This window comes from Nipponia nippon, unplaced genomic scaffold (genome assembly GCF_047370975.1).
Source record: "Nipponia nippon isolate SJK-2023a ecotype South Korea unplaced genomic scaffold, ASM4737097v1 scaffold_1, whole genome shotgun sequence".
Taxonomy (NCBI): domain Eukaryota; kingdom Metazoa; phylum Chordata; class Aves; order Pelecaniformes; family Threskiornithidae; genus Nipponia; species Nipponia nippon.
The window spans coordinates 10,602,402-10,619,319 of NW_028262290.1; the positions used below are offsets into that span (position 1 = coordinate 10,602,402).

The following is a 16,918-nucleotide window of genomic DNA, read 5'->3' on the forward strand; positions in this document are numbered from 1 at the left end:
AACTGAATATACGGTGAATGTTTTGCTGCTGAGAAAGCAAATGTGATCGCGTATCTTGTATGCAAAACTGTGACGTGACTAAAGGTTATCAAGATTTTTCAGTATGCTGAATGCATGAGGGAAGAGTTCTGCTATGAACTTTATTACGAACAAGTGTTCATGCAGCTTTGTATTCGTGTAAATTGAAATGTATTCCTATATCACATGTTGTCCTCTTGTTGCTGTCAAAATTGAATTAATTCATTCTCATCATCTTCAATTTCTCTCCTTTTCTGAGAGAGGCTGTTCACTGAACTGTTACCATTGGGTCAGTTGCATCTTCTGCTTGAATTTGTTTCACATCTACTGTTTCATTGTAGTGCCAAACCTTTTATCGTGCTTCTGTATTTGTTAAACTCACGCCCAGAAAAGAAACCATATATTCTTATCGGCAGACTTCTCTGAGTGATGAAGGTCTGAAAGAAGGTATTTGTATTGCAGAACTGAGTCCCTGACGCCTTACTTATTTTAGGAAATGGTAGGGATTCAATCAAACAATCTGTTCTGCAGTGGCTGTATGCTCTTCTGTAAACTTATCTTGAAAATATTGCAACCTTTTAAGCATGCCCCTACTCTGACCTTCAGAAGTAATGTTATCCGATATTTAAACCACATGCATGACCCTGTAAACTCTTAGGACACTGGTTAATATCAAAACAAAGGCAAAACCTGCATAGAGGCATTTACTTGAGGTATTGAAAATATTTTGGTGGAGGAGGGGATGGTGCAGCCAAAGAGCTGAAGTGTGGCAGCAATTGTAGGTGTAGTTAGAGTTCTCTTTAGGCAGTTAACACCATTCACTGCTACGTGTTTGCGACTTGCTTGTTAACATTGGAATTGACGTGTAATACATTGTTTGGAGTTTGAGGTTTGGTTTTTAAATCTGAGACTACAGACTCAGTCAGCATTAGGCAGCTTGTACTTTTGGCTTTTTATTGCCCCTGTTGAAAATATTTGTTTAAGAATGCCTCTGTAATTTCAGCTTTTTCCGGATTATGAATATCCTCGTGGTTGGGGAGTGGACTAAGTGGCTTTTTCAGTCCTGTGTTACAGAACGTGCTTGCGAGATATGGAAGAGTAGTTCCTCTGCTTTCTGATGTTGCTTGTTTACACAGCATTAATGCACGTGTAGCATTTGAAGAGCTCACTAAGCTATGGAACAGAAAGCTCTGGAAAAGCTGCCTCTTTGAAGAAGCATGTTTTGATGGATTAATCGTTTAGATAAGTGTCTAATCTGGACACCCTAATTTAAAACTTCCTTAAGTAATGGGTGTTTCTCATAGGCTTGGAAATCTGATCAGACTTTCCAGAAAACTAAGTTCAAATACTTAGGAAGCGGGACTTGCATTTTCTGGTGTTTCAAGAAGAAAGCTGAATGCGTAAAAAAGGATGCGTACACCTAGCAATGAGGTTCTATGCAGAATCCACTGCGATCAGTTGGATTGCACTCAGTCACTTTTCTAAAAATCTGGGTTTTTGACTGTTGTTTGGTCATTCTGTAGAAGTTGTTGGAGCAAAGACTAATGTAACTAGTTTTTGGAGCAAAGACTGAGTAATTTTCAACAATCTGGGATTAATTCCCACTTCCTTTTCTAGCTCTTGTTGCTTGTGTGATGTATTGCTGAATCTTGTGGATCCTGAAAAATAAATCACGTACTGTTCTTCATTTGCTTTCCCCTCACACACCAGTTGCGTTTTTCTTATGGAACTCAAGAAATCTGGCAACCCTGGTTCTGAAAATTTGTTTTGTCAGACAACTTGTTTTGACTTCACATTGCTTCAATTTTCTTGATTCCTAATAAATTGATAATTCTTACTGTCATGCTACTCTCTCCACGTAAACATCAGTCTTCAGTAAAAGTAAAAATCAGGAAAAAAAAAAAAGGGCATATGCTGGTAGGTTGGTATAGTTACACCAATTTAAAACTTGATTTTTAGATCTTATGCTTTAATCCAGATGTCAGACTGTTGATGGCTTATTCTTAAATAATTGGAAATCAGATTTTTTGGTAGTGTTTTGTTTGTCTTGCAGCAGCACTCCAATGAACTCCTGATGTTTCAGGGCAATGATTCTTAAGTACGTGTTCAGCCTCTGTAAAACATCAGAGGGTCCTTGAAAAGGCTGCCTTATTATGAAATTCATTTTTCATAGTCCTACTGAAGGGACCGATTTCTGAAACTTATGATAACATTTGAAACTGTTTCATTAATTTATCTGACCTAGATTAATCTAATGACTATTTAATTTTTCTTCCACTTTTCATTTCTTTTACCTGGGATGTGACAGCAAACATAAGAACTGCTGAAACTTGATTATCTCCTGGTTTTGGTTTAACTCGTCACTTTACATGATTTGACAGGAAAAACTGTTCATTGGCCACAGATGACTACTACTAAGAGGCTTTCTGAAATTTGGTTTGAATTATGGAGAGAGAGTAAAAATCAGGCTTATGATGACATCAGTTCCATTTGAGGTTGCTTTTGTCATTAGCAACAATGGCTTTGTTGGCTGTGGGTTGCTGCAGTTACGCAAAACAATTGCTCAGTCATCATACGTAACACAATTCTTTAAATGTATTAACAAAGATGAAAAAGAGCCAGTAATTCAGATCTTTATTTTTGTCAAAGGTGTAACTCTCTTTTTTTTTTTTTTTTTTTCAATAATCACTCCTCCCTGAGAAGAAGGGGAGTGGAAATGTGCTATACAGTGCACATTTTCTACCTCCCACCAGAAGGTGATGAATCCGGTGTGCAAAACCCAACAGGAGCCCTGCTCTGGTGAGCCCCAGGCGTGTACTTAAAATAGGAAATGGTTATTGGAACTAAATTATTTTGCCATTTTTATTTTTAGGTTTGCTGGCATGGGTAATCTCATTAAGGTGCTAACCAGGGACATAGACCACAATGCAGCACATTTTTTCTTGGATTTTGAAAGTAAGTCTCTCGGCCCTTCACAGCTGGTGCATTTAAAATGGTAACAGAAGGGTTGCTTATACCTGCTGCAGTGAAGGCTAGGGGACTCGGTTGCAAATCTGCAATTTGAAGCAGTTGCATGTGTTTTTTCCCATTCCTTTTTTTTTTTTCTTTTTTCCCCTCCAGTACTAGCTAAGCCACCATCATGCTACTGTGTAAATTTTCTTTCCTTGTGCTTAGTCATTTTGGGTCTCTGTGGTCAGTGATGTCCATCCATCTGCCTGCAAATCAAGTAATCATAAAACGAAAAATTCTGTCAGTATGCCTTAGTAATCTGTGCTGAGCAGTTGTTCACTGTAATCCTACCTTATACAAGCGTGAGTACTAAATCATTCCTGATCCTGGTTTGGTCATTCATGGTGCAGTTAATGTGCATTTTTTACATCCAAAAGTCCAAAGTGGAATTGTCTGAGCTTCATGAATGTTTTAGGCAACTTGTGCAAAAGATCTGTGGCATACTTGCGTTGGCATTTTCTGCACACTGAAATGATGTATCTTGATGCAGTTTTCTATAATGGCTTTCTGGCAAAATTACAAGGGCTGAGAAAATTAAAGCTCTTTCCTGCTGTTGTCCCATCAGGTGAAAGATCTGTAGCACGGCTACCATGTCAATGTTTTCAAATACAGTACTTAGCCCTCAACGTGGTACTCCTGCTCAGGACACTGGTGCTAGGGTGTACCGGGACAGAATTAGTCACTGGCGATGCCTTCAGTTGGAGTTCTGCCCCTTTCTCGAAGGGGCGGCTGTGAAGATGTTGGTGACATAGTCACTCCTTACAGGAAAGCTGCATTGCATCTCTGGGATCACCGGCTGTGTGTCCTTGAGGTGGGGGTCTCCCTCCACCCATCAGGGTGGCAGCCTGAAGGACGGGTTTGTGCCTGATGGAACTCTCTGGTCTTCTTTCCGCCACCGTTTCAATCAACTGTATTTGGGCTGTTCCTTCGTATAAAAAGAAAATTTTCTTTTCTCTCATTCTTGTCTTGGCAGGTACCTTAACATGGGGAACCTTCTAAAAGTTTTGACATGCACAGACCTTGAGCAGGGGCCAAATTTTTTCCTTGATTTTGAAAGTGAGAAGATGATTTTATATATCTATTACTCTTTGCCTGCAGTAGACTGCATTTGTCATGTATTAAATGTATGTTTTCACTTTGCCATCCTTCTAACAGCTTTGCATGCCTGAGCTATGGATAATTGTTCAGCAAACTTTTGTAGACAGCAACAATGTATTTTAAAATAACCTCAGTTTCTAAAATGTAAAATTTTTATTTCAGGGAGGACTTTAAAATTATATTTTGCTATTGGAATCTGAAATGGTTCTTGTTTTTAAACCAAAATTCTGTTTGCTTTTAATCAAAACTTTAAAAAGAAGTTGAATTATTTGAAGACTTGCTGAAATTGCAAGGAGGTACCGTGCACCTTAAAGGAAGGACTGAATATGAAACCTGATTATCTTTTCTTCCCTTCCAGTGTGCCACTGCATACTGAGTAATGCTACATATACAGATGGGCTCACGACAGCTATTCATAGCTCTCCAACATCATCACATTCAAGGTGTATATGTGAACCTTACTTGATTTGGCATTGAAATTTGACAGTTAACCTCATCCCTCCTTAAAAGGAGGGCTCAGAGTACAGAGACGAAATTGCTTTTGAAAAGAAGAGACGTATAGCTTGTCTGATCAATGCCAAGCCTTCTGGAAGGTTCACGTATTGTTAGTTTTTCTGCTTTTAGTTTTTGTTGCATGACATAATATAGCCTAAGAATGGCAGGTAAGTGTTGTTGGCTGCTGCTATGCATGTTTAACTACTTTCTTTTGGGATATGCTATTGCTTTACCCAGCTGCACATGAGCAAGCATAAAATAAGAAAACTAATGTTCAAGTGCATTTTGATCATGTCATAAAATAAGATGGAATAGCATAACAAAAAAAAAATCTATGAAGTATTGTGATATGGATAATTTGACATTTGTTATATCTTCTTTTCTTCCCCCAAATTATTTTTCAGTTGTGTTTGATGAAACAGTAGCAATTACCTATATTAGTTCTAATGTGAAAGCGAATGCTTGTTTTTGCTTCAGTGATGTTTAAAGTTACAACTTCTCTTAAACCCTTATCCTGTACTGTTGATTTTATTAATTGTCTCTTCTGAATATATTGTTGTTGGAAGACGATAGCCGTACAAATTATTCATAAAGGGAAGATAATCAAGGGCTGTGTTTAAAAAATCAGAAAGCAAAACTGTTGTTTAAAACCACTTCAAAACTCACATATCATCAGAATAAGTATGACTTAGTCAAGTAGGGAGAACTGATATGGGAGAACATTGGAGTTGTGAAGCTCCAGCTTAATCTGCAAATACTGACCATTTCATTGGCCTAAATTAAATTAAAGTTAGCTGAATACAAAGGGCATAATTCTAAAATCAGTTGCAATAAAAATTGCTGCTATTTTTAAAAAAATATTGATTCTTTAGCTATCAGTTTTGTTTTAAAGTGCATGTTTTGAGCATGAACAAGATTTGGCATGAGAGTAGGCAGGTTGCTGACATGAAATGTTTACATACGCAGTCAAATTAAGTGACTTATATTATGGCTGAATTGTTAGACTGTTCTTTATTCATTTTGGACCCTGTCCTGCGTTTGTTTCTGCTGCTATACTGTGTATCCATGCTTCTTTCTACTCTGTTTCAGATAGCTTGCCTTGACAGGATCTTGGCTTTGACACAGTCAAGATCTTTCTTCAAGACTTGGCACTTAATCTTGTGATACTTAACTTTGTGTTTTTATGTGGAAGAGCAAGTAAGCTCTGTATTAAAAACAAATTTGCCAATTCTATGTTAGGCCTGGCCCAATACTACACAGTTTGAAGTCTGTTGTTCTTAAATCCTTTTATATCTTTGGAATGAGCAGGCTAGTTAAATGCTTCTTGCACAATACCATAAAGAGCTAAACATCTAATGTCCATAAAGCTTTATAGGGATACAAACTCCAAATTTGGAAAGATTTTTAGAGTTATTCCTAAGATTTCCCCCCACCCCCACAGATATTTATATTGGTGCTAGATTCCAGTGATTTGTGTGACTGACTATCAGAATAGATGCAAAAAAGGTTCCAATAAATGATATAATGGGCTGTTGGCTTTTCCTTGCCGTAACACTGGTTAAGTGTATGTTTTCTTTGGTCATTCACCTTACCTATTTGAAACAAATAGTTGTCTGAAGTATTCTACTAAAATCACTGCAGTGCCACTTCAACATGAGCAGAGGAAAATGCACAGCTCTGTAAGGACAGTGTTGTTAACATGAAACAGCCACCTACAACGTGGGAAACAGCTCAGCTTTTACATCGGTGTCATTACTGTCACAGTGCAAATCCTTTCCAAATGTATTGATTTGAATAGTAGCTAAAATACAGAATACTTTTGGTTGCAGATGGTGATCTCAAGCTAGCGCTGAAAGTATTCTGCATTACCTCCAAAGAACTTGGCTAGGTTTCAGAGGAGCCACAAAGATAGCATTCTCCATAGTAATGATGGTAGAGATGAATAAATCATTTCATCTCCAGCAGTCTGGGATTTTTCTCTCCCTTGCTTGTGAGGTTTGTCCCAGCCAGTTTCAGATGACTTGATGTGTTCTTCCCTGGGAAAAAAATCTCAGTTTAAATAGTGTTTGCTGTGCAGTGTAAACTTTTAACCCCAAACTTCTCTCCCTACTAGTTCTGTAGGCTAGCCAAATATTTTTTTAAATAGTCACTAAGTGTGTGTGTTCCCCGCATGCAATATGTTGTCATACTTCCATAGCATTTAGTTCACATAACAGCGTTTGTATATTGTTTCAGGTCTACTCTTTTGTCTTTAATATGTTACCGTGTGAGCTTTCTGAACTCTATATTGCCTCTAGTGTAGTAATGTTCTGATTAAATTTAAAAGTAATTTAAAGACAAACTCTCCATTTACTTGAGGAACCTCAGTCTTCACTTTTCTTACTATTGGATTAAAAATGAGAAAGTTGCCCTGAATAACGAGGGGTTGGCTCCCTTGGCAACAATATCAAACTGCAGAACATTTCAATGACTGCTTACTGTATTTGTTCTTTCTATGGAAAATGTTGCCGGGTAAAGGCAAAGCCTTGTCATAAAGTTGTAGCAGGAATTTACATTCATGGAAGGGGAAGTCCCTAAAATTGTATGCCTCCTTCATCCTGCTCTTTGGATGCCTGGCATTGCTGGTTGCTTTTCTTTAGTTGTCAAGACTAACTCCAGAGCACAACTCCCTTACCTGCTTTGTGCCCTCCACATTGAGGAAAAAGAGTGCTCTCTACAGCTACCTGAAAGGAGGTTGTGGTCAGTGGAGGTGGGGGTCAGTCTCTTCTCCCAAGTAACAAGTGATAGGACAAGACGAAACGGCCTCAAGCTGCGCCAGGGCAGATTTAGGTTGGATATTAGGAAAAACTTCTTCACCGAAAGGGCAGTCAGGCACTGGAACAGGCTGCCCAGGGAAGTGGTTGAGTCCCCATCCCTGGAGGTATTTACAAGACAGGTAGACGTGGTGCTTAGGGACATGGTTTAGTGGTGGACTTGGCAGTGCTAGGTTAACGGTTGGACTTGATGATCTTAAAGATCTTTTCCAACCAAAACAGTTCTATGATTCTCAAGTGAAAGTCCTGGAGCTTGAGTCCTCAGGTACATACTGATATGTGGGAATGCTGCCTCCATCTATTCAGGATTACAGTAGTGCTTAGGAAGAGGAACCTTTCCCTCTTTTTCCAGCTGTGATGGGCTTTCAGAATATAGTGCTCTAACCTGCACTGAGAAGCAAATAAACCAATTGCTCTGAGCCAGCTGGCCCTAGGGCTTGAAGGTTTTCTATATTGTGCCTTTCAAATCTATCCTAATATATCCTAAATGTATTGTGAAGTGAATATAAAAGAATTTAGGTTTGCTTTTTAAATTTGAGCTATTTTCTAGATGCAGAAGAATTAGAGATGGGAGAGAAACTTAGTTGGGGCAAATCAGGTTTACAGCTTTCTTCTTTCGGAGAGGGCTGGGTGCACCAAAATTATGTACGTAGCAAGAGAAATAATCAGGTGCCTGCTGGATTTTAAAACATGTATATTGATAAGTTTGTTATAATCAAAACAAAAAAGCAAAAAGCCCAAAAAAACCCCACCACCCCAACAAACTCAGTATAAACCACTGTTTTGGGTTTACTGGAACATTTTAGGGAAATGAAATACAGTAGTTGGCTGATACATCCTAAGTGAAACACAACAACAGAGGTGTCGAAGGTGTTGACTTGCATAGCCAGCTGTTCAGTGAAGACCACTTAATTTGTATCTGCAAGATGATTTTCATTTCTGAAGTTGGAAGGTTGTAGTACTACATCTGTTCTGCTTGTCGGTGGGTTTTGAAATGAGGAGGAGGAGTTCTCATGGGCCCTTCTGCTGTGTCCCTCCCCCGCCCCCCATTGAAATATGAACTCTCCTTACTAGAGAGGGTAAAGAAAAAATGGCATGAAAAATTTAAATAGGCAAGAGATGTGCTCAGCGCAAGACGATCCAAGTGGCAAGTCTTGATTGCATTATTTAACAACACAATCTGGAATGCTACAGAGCTTCATGTTTTAGTCTGTATGTCACTATAGCATTTCATGTTTGTGCATGAACTGCTGCCAGTCAACTGGTGCTTACCTGTCCTTTTCCCTCATTTTTTTTGTCTTCATTTCTTACAGCAGTCTTCAGCAGCTTTCAAAATTATAAATGTGACCTTTGTCATGATCTGAAAAGCACTGGCCACTTTTACTCAATGCCTAATCAATGTGGTGCTCTAATACTTTTTTTTTTTTTTAAAAGGAGTGACCAGCTTTTTTTTTACCTGTGCTAATTCTTGATGATTCTCAAAATATCACAGTTAAACTGTTGCAAGGTCTATATATAGGCATATTCGCTAATAATGCCCACTCTCTATGCATTAAACCATAAAAATAAGAAGTATTATGCAAAAATTACAGCAAAATCCAGACAGGCAATGCATGTGAAACTTATTTTCTCCTCATACAAACTTCATTTTCTAATTTATTTTTTTCTAGTGTGTAGCACTAGGATATTATGATTATTTTTTTTTTTAAATGTAAGTATGTACCTAACTTCCATCACTGTTAGTGGGAGTTATACATATGGATCATGGAAAAAGCACTTTTAAAAAGACATTTTCCAGACCCTTTAAACTGCACAAAATCACAAGGTTATATTGTCTGTAGATAGCTTTTTGTTTGTCCTATAAAAAATGATCTATTGTTAATACACTGACTTTTGGCATTGGAAATGCTGGATTAAAATATCCTGATATTTATTTCATAACATATTTTGCCCATGTAAACAGAGATGTGGGATTTTTTTGTAAGAGCTTCAGTGACAGCTTCAGTAACTAACTAAATTTTGTCTTTGTATCAGTCTAAAAGGATGTAACCTCACAGCTTAGCTTCCATCAGAATTTTAGAAGAAAAATTGATCACATATCAGGTAAACCAGGTCTGAGATATTTGTACTAGGTGATTATTTTTAAAGGTTAAAGCCTTTTGTTGATTCTTCTCAAAACATACTTACTGAATGACATTTCTTTAAACATGTATATGTAGCTTTTTCTGAAATGATGATCAAATATACTTTTGGAAGGTCTTTAGCTAATTATAGAAAAACTGGGAGACAGCAGGTATCCTTACAGAGGGGGGAGGGAAAAGAAAAGAACAAGTTTACACTGCATCTTTCTGTTCTCAACGCTGCTTTTGCAATTAGTGCAACAAAGAATATGTTTTGAGAATTAAGTATATTTAGAAGTAAAAGATACAGTTCTTTCTGCAACCAGTAAAAAGGGAGGCAGGGAGGATGGAAAATAATCTGATGCAGTGTTTCTAGATAAGAATAGACATGAACACCTTCTGTAATACCTGTAGCGAGCGTGTCTTTTTGAGTGCTTACCTAAGTCTTCCACTGAGCTTGTACTGCACTCTAAGGCAAGACTGATATAATAGTCATGAAGATGACTTGTCAGGATCCCTTCTCCTAACCCAATTTTAAATAAGTCAGGAAGGAGGGATTCCAGGTGGATTTTTGGGATGCTAAATGAAGCTAAAAGACTACTAAAATGAATAGAATTACTCTCTTGGAGTTTCTCATACATTGTAGTAGCTCTTCAGAGAATGAAAACTCTTGATGAGCTGCTGCATGAAGAATTTGTCCCGTAGGTGATGGTGTGCCTATTGAATTCCATATTACTGTTATATATATATATTTAATATGTTCTGCTGTTTAGATGCCCAACCTACAGAATCTGAAAAGGAAATTTATAATCAGGTGAATGTAGTGTTAAAGGATGCAGAAGGAATACTGGAAGACTTGCAGTCATATAGAGGAGCTGGCCATGAAATACGAGAGGTGAGCTCGAGCGTTATGATTGCACACAACCTGTGGTTGTTCGTTGTCTGATCCTAACCAAATACTGCTGGATTTTAACTTTGCTTGCAGGAGCTGTTTTGGCAGAGCATGTTGCCTATTAAAATTGCTGTCTTGAATGTTTGCTCTGGAATGTTCCTTTTTAACAGTGAAACAGATGTCGCTTATTTCAATAATATTAAGCTCATATGTAATAGCGAATGATGCTTTTCAAACTCTTTATGGAATTGTTGTCATTGATTTTTCTTTATATTCCCACGTAAGCTCTTCTGGAGTTAGTGGCAAATTTGGAAAGAGCAGGGCGCGACTACAATGCAATATTGAGTAGTGTCGACATCTTTTTGTACGCTAATTGGAGAAGTCTGATGTGTGGTAATCCGAATACAAAAGACATCTCATTTTCAATCCCTTTTAATTGGCTTTTGTTTACTAAAGTAGGTGTTTGGAACAGAAGCAAAGTTTCTTTACAGTGTGCCACTCAGTTTTTCCTTTACCTTTAAGAAAGGGTTGAATAAATAACCTCTCAGCCCCCTTCCCTTCTTCCTCAGATGCAGCAATGGGGTTACATTGCTCCTGAAGTGAGGATTTACTGTAATGTGCTCTTAAGAAATCCTGGTACATAGGAGGAGTCTCTGCTCACTCTAGATGAATTTGAGATACTTGGAGCTATTCAGCTTTAAAGTGCCATGAGTTTTTATTCTGTCTCTGTTGAATTCATAAGGTAGGTTTAAGGAGTCACACAAAACCCTTAGGAGGGGAGATAGCTTATTTGTTCTTCAAGGAAGGAGCATGTTCAGGGAGAGGCTGTAGGATCTGGCAGGAATGTGTGTCTCAGCAACAAAGCCTACAGCTCCCATGGAGAAGAGAGACGCTCCTGAGAGGAGGCAGACATCGCAGGAAGGAAGCTTCCTAGGGACCAGAGAGGAGGGTGCTGCAACTTACAGCCCAGGGCTCACTGAAACAGATTTTGGAATCAAGGAGTTGACTGTGAAGATGCAGCAGGAGAGTTATGAGCATTTTTATTTCTGTTTTCTTAATAATTTTCAGTTGCTAGGTAGTCCAGTTTCTATCTTAAAAACTTGGAGAGACTGAATTTAAGGCTCTGTCTGTCTGGGAAGCTTACTGTAAAGAGAAGTTCTGTGCATATTCAAAGCTCTTGTATACACCACGTCTTGGTGGTGCTTTATGTTGTTGATTATGCTTAAATGTTATTACTGTAATATTTAGCCTGATTTTTCACAACAAATTTGTTTGGTTCTTTCCTTCGCAAATTCAGAAATTGGTGATAGGTACCAATGTTAGGATGAGGCTTTGATAACTAGACTTTTTTGCTTGGAAGTACCCCAATAAAGTTGTTGATTTTAATTAACTAGATCTGGTTATGTAAATTTTCTTATTTGAGTAGCTTTTATTTTTAACAATTTCTTTATACTTTTTCCAAGTTTTCCTATTCAGGATACTTATTTTCAACACAAGTATTTAGAGCTTTTTGGAACAGATGTGGGTTAGGACAGACTTGTCTCTCAACTGGAAACTTCTCAGTAGGCAGAATTTTGAATTACTAGCTCCTCAAACAATTGCCCTGCATAGATATTCCCCCCCCCCCCCCGCCCCAGTAGCGTATCGGTTATTCTTAATCTAAGCATATGTTTTTTCATCTTTTTTTTTTTCTAATTTAAGGCAATACAGCATCCCAATGATGAGAAGCTGCAAGAGAAGGCATGGGGTGCAGTTATTCCACTAGTAGGCAAACTAAAGAAATTCTATGAATTTTCTCAAAGACTAGGTAAGTGGAATGGTATTAACTTGGGGGTTTTTTTTGTCTTCATTAATTAGTACATTTGGCATAGGTCAAACCCTTGTTAGTAGATAAAGCTCATATTGCATAGATTCCTTCCATACACTGGAATGGATCTTATTTATATCTGCGTACTACCTCCTTGCATGTGAAAGCAAACTTGCTTCAGTGGATACCTGAGAGGAGAGAAAGAGTGGGAGCATACTTGTTATCCTCTTTCTCTATCCCTTTACTAACTCTGGAAAGCGCTAACAAGCTGATTGTTTTGAAAATTAGTAGACTAATTCATTGGGAATTAATTCTGTTAATGTTTCTGACACTAAGATTAATTAGAAGTGGCTATATTATTCCCCCCAAACACTAGAAATCATTTGGTTTGTGGAAATGCCTGATCTTGGTTCATGCAGGTGCAATACTTAAGATAGCACTTCATGCCTCTTACAAAACCAGCTTCACTGATGTTGTGGCTAAGCTGATAAAACCTGTTAGATTTGATTTGTTTTTTCACACTTTATCTGTTGTTACCTCACTTTTAGACAGAGTTATTAGCATAGCTCATGAGAAAATGAGCGCAAAAAATGGAAGCTTTTTGCAGGCAAGTTCTGCTTTGTTAAAGAGGTGAGGTATTTATCTCAGGAAGATGAGCAGGAAGTTGGATTATAAGTTTATCCTAAAAAGAAATAAAACATGACTTTTGCTGGTAAGTATGTACCTCTTGAATTCTGTGTTATCTTAAAGGCTGCAGTCTGCTAACACAGGTTATTGAAAGATGTTTTACACAAATGGTGCAGACAAAGCTTGAATAACACTTTTCAAGAAGTTCAGTGCCTTTACGGCAGTTTGTAAGTAAATATGATAACAGCGGCACATAGAAGCAATTCATCAGGACCCATTATTATTAACTACCATGTATTTTGGCAGATGTATATTTTAAGTCTAGCATGCAGAATATCAGTCAGTAGAGGAGAAGCAGGTGCGGTTGTATATTGCAAAATACTTTCCTCTCATTTAAGAGGCAGGATTGCGAGGTCTGTTGGGAGCCCTGACAAGCACTCCATATTCACCAACGCAACACCTGGAGCGAGAGCAGGCTCTTGCTAAGCAGTTTGCAGAAATTCTTCACTTTACACTCCGATTTGATGAGCTCAAGGTAAGAACTTCTTGTAATTTTGTAAGCACAAAGGCTAGCAAAGAGAAATGAGTCTATTTACTGAAGCAATCGGGGTTGTGTTCTGTTCTAGAACAGAGCATGCACTGGATAGTCAAATATCTACGATGCTCAGCTTGTTCACATGACCTAGAGTTAGATTAAACTGGAAAGCAGATGAAATACCATATTAGCTCTAGGCAGTTGCTATATTTCAGTTCATATTAATCATGTTTCTTCATCTGAATTGGATACCTCTTGGGATAATGCTGCTGCTGCCTTTAGTATGTGCACACTCATAGTCCAGCTATTTTCTTGCTAACGTGCAAAGAGCTAAGCTGAAATGATATTAATTTGCTGGTCTGATCCTTGGAGTCAAACAAGCAAAGACTTTTTTTCAACCTACTAATTTCAAACTCCTATTTAGGAGGCTACTCCTTTTTTTGTTCTTGTTAGATCTTGTTCTGAAAAATCTGAGAATTTAACCAGAAAGCTTTATGTTCTGCATATCGCTTCCCAACATGTCACAGGCCTTTTTACTTCAGAAGGGTGAATATTTTCTTGTTCTCAGTATTATATTTTATGAAAACGTGTCCTTATATTTTTCTTGAGTTTGTCACAACTCTTTTGCTTCCATATCATATAGATGACAAATCCTGCTATACAGAATGACTTCAGCTACTATAGAAGAACTCTGAGCCGTATGAGGATTAACAATGTCCCAGTAGGTAACCCTTGGAGGAGATGAAATGTAATCTTATACTACCACCTATCTTTTTCACATACAGAACAACTGCATTCTTTTTTCCTTCTGTTTTATAGGCAGAGGGAGAAAATGAAGTAAATAATGAGTTGGCAAACAGAATGTCTTTATTTTACGCTGAAGCAACGCCAATGCTGAAAACCTTAAGTGATGCTACAACAAAGTTTGTGTCAGAGGTAAGAGTACAAATTTGTGGCTTGGATAGTGTACTTGAAAGCACTGCAGGGCTAGACATCATTTTGGAACACACAACTCTTCTGCCGGGCTTAATCTGGCATCTAGAAATCAAACTTGGTTTTTGGAGCCTCAAGAAACATAAGAGTATCTTTCTCAGATGCCGTAGAGGTTAGAGTCAGTTCAGATAGCCACCTTGTGGATGCGTCGCAAAAAGTTAAGGGATAGAATTGCAACATTGGTAGTGATAGCTTTCCTCAAGGAGGCAGGTGGCAGAGGTAAGTGTTGCATGCATTTTGGTGGTGGTTTAGAGCAGAAACTTCAGAAAATTGAAAGGGAAACAGCTTGATTCTCGGTGCTTGAAATAGGGAACGAAATTGAAATGTACCTTCCTTTTCTCCTTCCCAAGACACTTGTTTCACTCTGTAAAGTCAAGTATGCTTATGTTACTGCAGAAGAGAGGAGGAACCTGCACTGGAAAAGTATTCCAACATTTTGACGCATCCCTGTTTATCCTTAACTACCCAAGTAAATATTAGTGGTAAAATCCAGTCACAAGTATTGTGCTTGTCTTCTGGTAACTGTGATGATTTTTGTCTTACATGCAAAGAATGCACACTATTTCTTAATAAAAAAATAATTGTACATTACATGATTAATAAAAAGATACATTTGTCTTTTAATATTTTTCCTAAGTTCTGCTTTACACTTGAAATGGTTTGAGAAAAATGGCCTCTTATTTTACATTTCTTTGAGATGTTTGTCTGCAACAATTTTAAGTCTTACTGTTGAAGCAGATGCATGTATTTGGCTGTAGAAATTTCTGTCTTCAAAAAGCAGATTAGATGATTCCTTTAAAACTTCCCAAAAGTCAATAGTGTCAATGGTGTATTTCTTTAACTACAAACAAGCAAGCAAAACCCAAATGGTGGACTTTGCTCAGTAAGTCGCTAATCTATATTGTAACATTTTTAAAGACCAGTGCAAGGCTACCTGCTTTACCATAGTTGTGTTAATGTTTTTAGTTCCTTCACATTGCCATGCCAGCAGATCACTGATTTAGTTTAGGTTTCGTAATATAATATTTCACAATAATTGAATTGGAAACTGTTTATCTTCTTCTGCAGAATAAAAATTTACCGATAGAGAATACTACAGATTGCTTAAGCACCATGGCTAGTGTGTGCAGGGTCATGCTGGAAACCCCGTGAGTATAAACAGTGCTTGTATTGTGTATGAATCATCTCAATATTTTTAAGATGTGAGTTGTGATGCATAAGGTGAAAGAAACATAATTGGGGTAATTAGGAGCTATGGCGTTTTCTTTTTACCAGCTTAGCTGTTTACCTTGACAGGAAACTAACTTGTTTCATTTTGCTAGCCATGCAAATCATGCGGTCTACTTTTCTGAACATATTAATATTTAAAAATAGAATGGCTACGAAAGCTAGACAACCTCTTGGCACTCTTTATAAATGGTTTTCTCATGTATAATTCAGGAAAATATACTATTTGAGCATGATTGCCTAGGGCTTCTTGAAAGAGGGGTTATGTGCAATGTGTTGCATGGTACCTCCTGCGAGCTGGCTTGGCTGATGGCTGTAACAAAATTACAGCGCCCCTGTCTGGGGAATTAGGAGATGACTTGTAGGGGTGAAGGCAATCTTTTGTCTAGGGTAAATGTGAGAGGCACTGGGAGTATGAACAAGAAGTCAAACTAAACTTTGGTTTTTTTATCTGTTTCTTCTGGGTTCTAAATAGTTTCCCACTGGTAAAATTACTCAGGCATGAGGTATGTCTTATTTAAATAAGTTTCTGTCCAAATAGCACAGTACATGTGTTTTGGAGCACATTAAGAGCTCCAGACATTTATATTCTTACCCTTCTTAGGAATGGTCTGCCCCATTCAAGAAAGTAGTTAAGCGTTGTTCGTTAGGCGTGCCTTTTTGCCTTCCCCCCCTCCCCCCCCCCATGTCAGAAGTTTGGGTTGCGTGTGTATTAGAGTGTGGCGGGGAAAAGGGTAGGAAGTGTTGAAAGCAAAGTTAGTATGTATTGTTATAATATTTTGTTCAAAAAAAAAAAAATTACATACCTGAGATGGTGTAGCAGCAGTGCACTATTTTAGGTTTGAGAATCTTTGTTAATCTCCAGATAACTCTTTCTAAGCAGTGTTCTGACTTGTAGTCAGGTTATTGAAAGGATAAAGGAAAACTCTCAGAAGTTTGGGGGTTGGTGGGTTTGGGGTTGGTTTGGGTTTTTTTTTAGTTTTTTTGTTTTTTTTTTCCCTGTGAGGATTTATAGTAGGATTTTTCTCTTTAATCTTATTTCGGGTGTTACTAGTATGTACTCTTGTGTTTGATAAATAATAATCTGTGTTTTTAAATTACAGTGAATATAGAAGCAGGTTTACAAATGAGGAAACAGTATCATTCTGTCTGAGGGTAATGGTGGGTGTCATCATACTCTATGACCACGTGCATCCAGTGGGCGCTTTTGCCAAAACTTCAAAAATAGATGTAAGTTTATTGTTACTAAATAATGTTCTGAATATTTAAATTGTATGTAGGCTC

General features: G+C 37.8%; 1 protein-coding gene across 4 annotated transcripts in view; it reads left to right on the forward strand.

Moving 5' to 3' along the window:
• Window positions 1-16,918, forward strand: part of CYRIB (CYFIP related Rac1 interactor B) — a 102,316-nt gene that overhangs the window by 80,919 nt on the left and 4,479 nt on the right. For 2 of the 4 annotated variants that reach the window (XM_087746002.1, XM_087745995.1), the window contains exons 4-11: window positions 4,001-4,083; window positions 10,327-10,448; window positions 12,147-12,252; window positions 13,278-13,414; window positions 14,058-14,135; window positions 14,234-14,350; window positions 15,476-15,555; window positions 16,738-16,864. In XM_087746002.1, coding sequence (XP_087602128.1) covers window positions 4,011-4,083; window positions 10,327-10,448; window positions 12,147-12,252; window positions 13,278-13,414; window positions 14,058-14,135; window positions 14,234-14,350; window positions 15,476-15,555; window positions 16,738-16,864 — 840 coding nt within the window. In that variant the 5' untranslated portion in view covers window positions 4,001-4,010. Of the gene's footprint in view, window positions 1-2,890; window positions 2,974-4,000; window positions 4,084-10,326; window positions 10,449-12,146; window positions 12,253-13,277; window positions 13,415-14,057; window positions 14,136-14,233; window positions 14,351-15,475; window positions 15,556-16,737; window positions 16,865-16,918 lie in introns of all 4 variants that reach the window. The other 2 variants (XM_087746011.1, XM_087746017.1) reach the window with 2 other exon arrangements.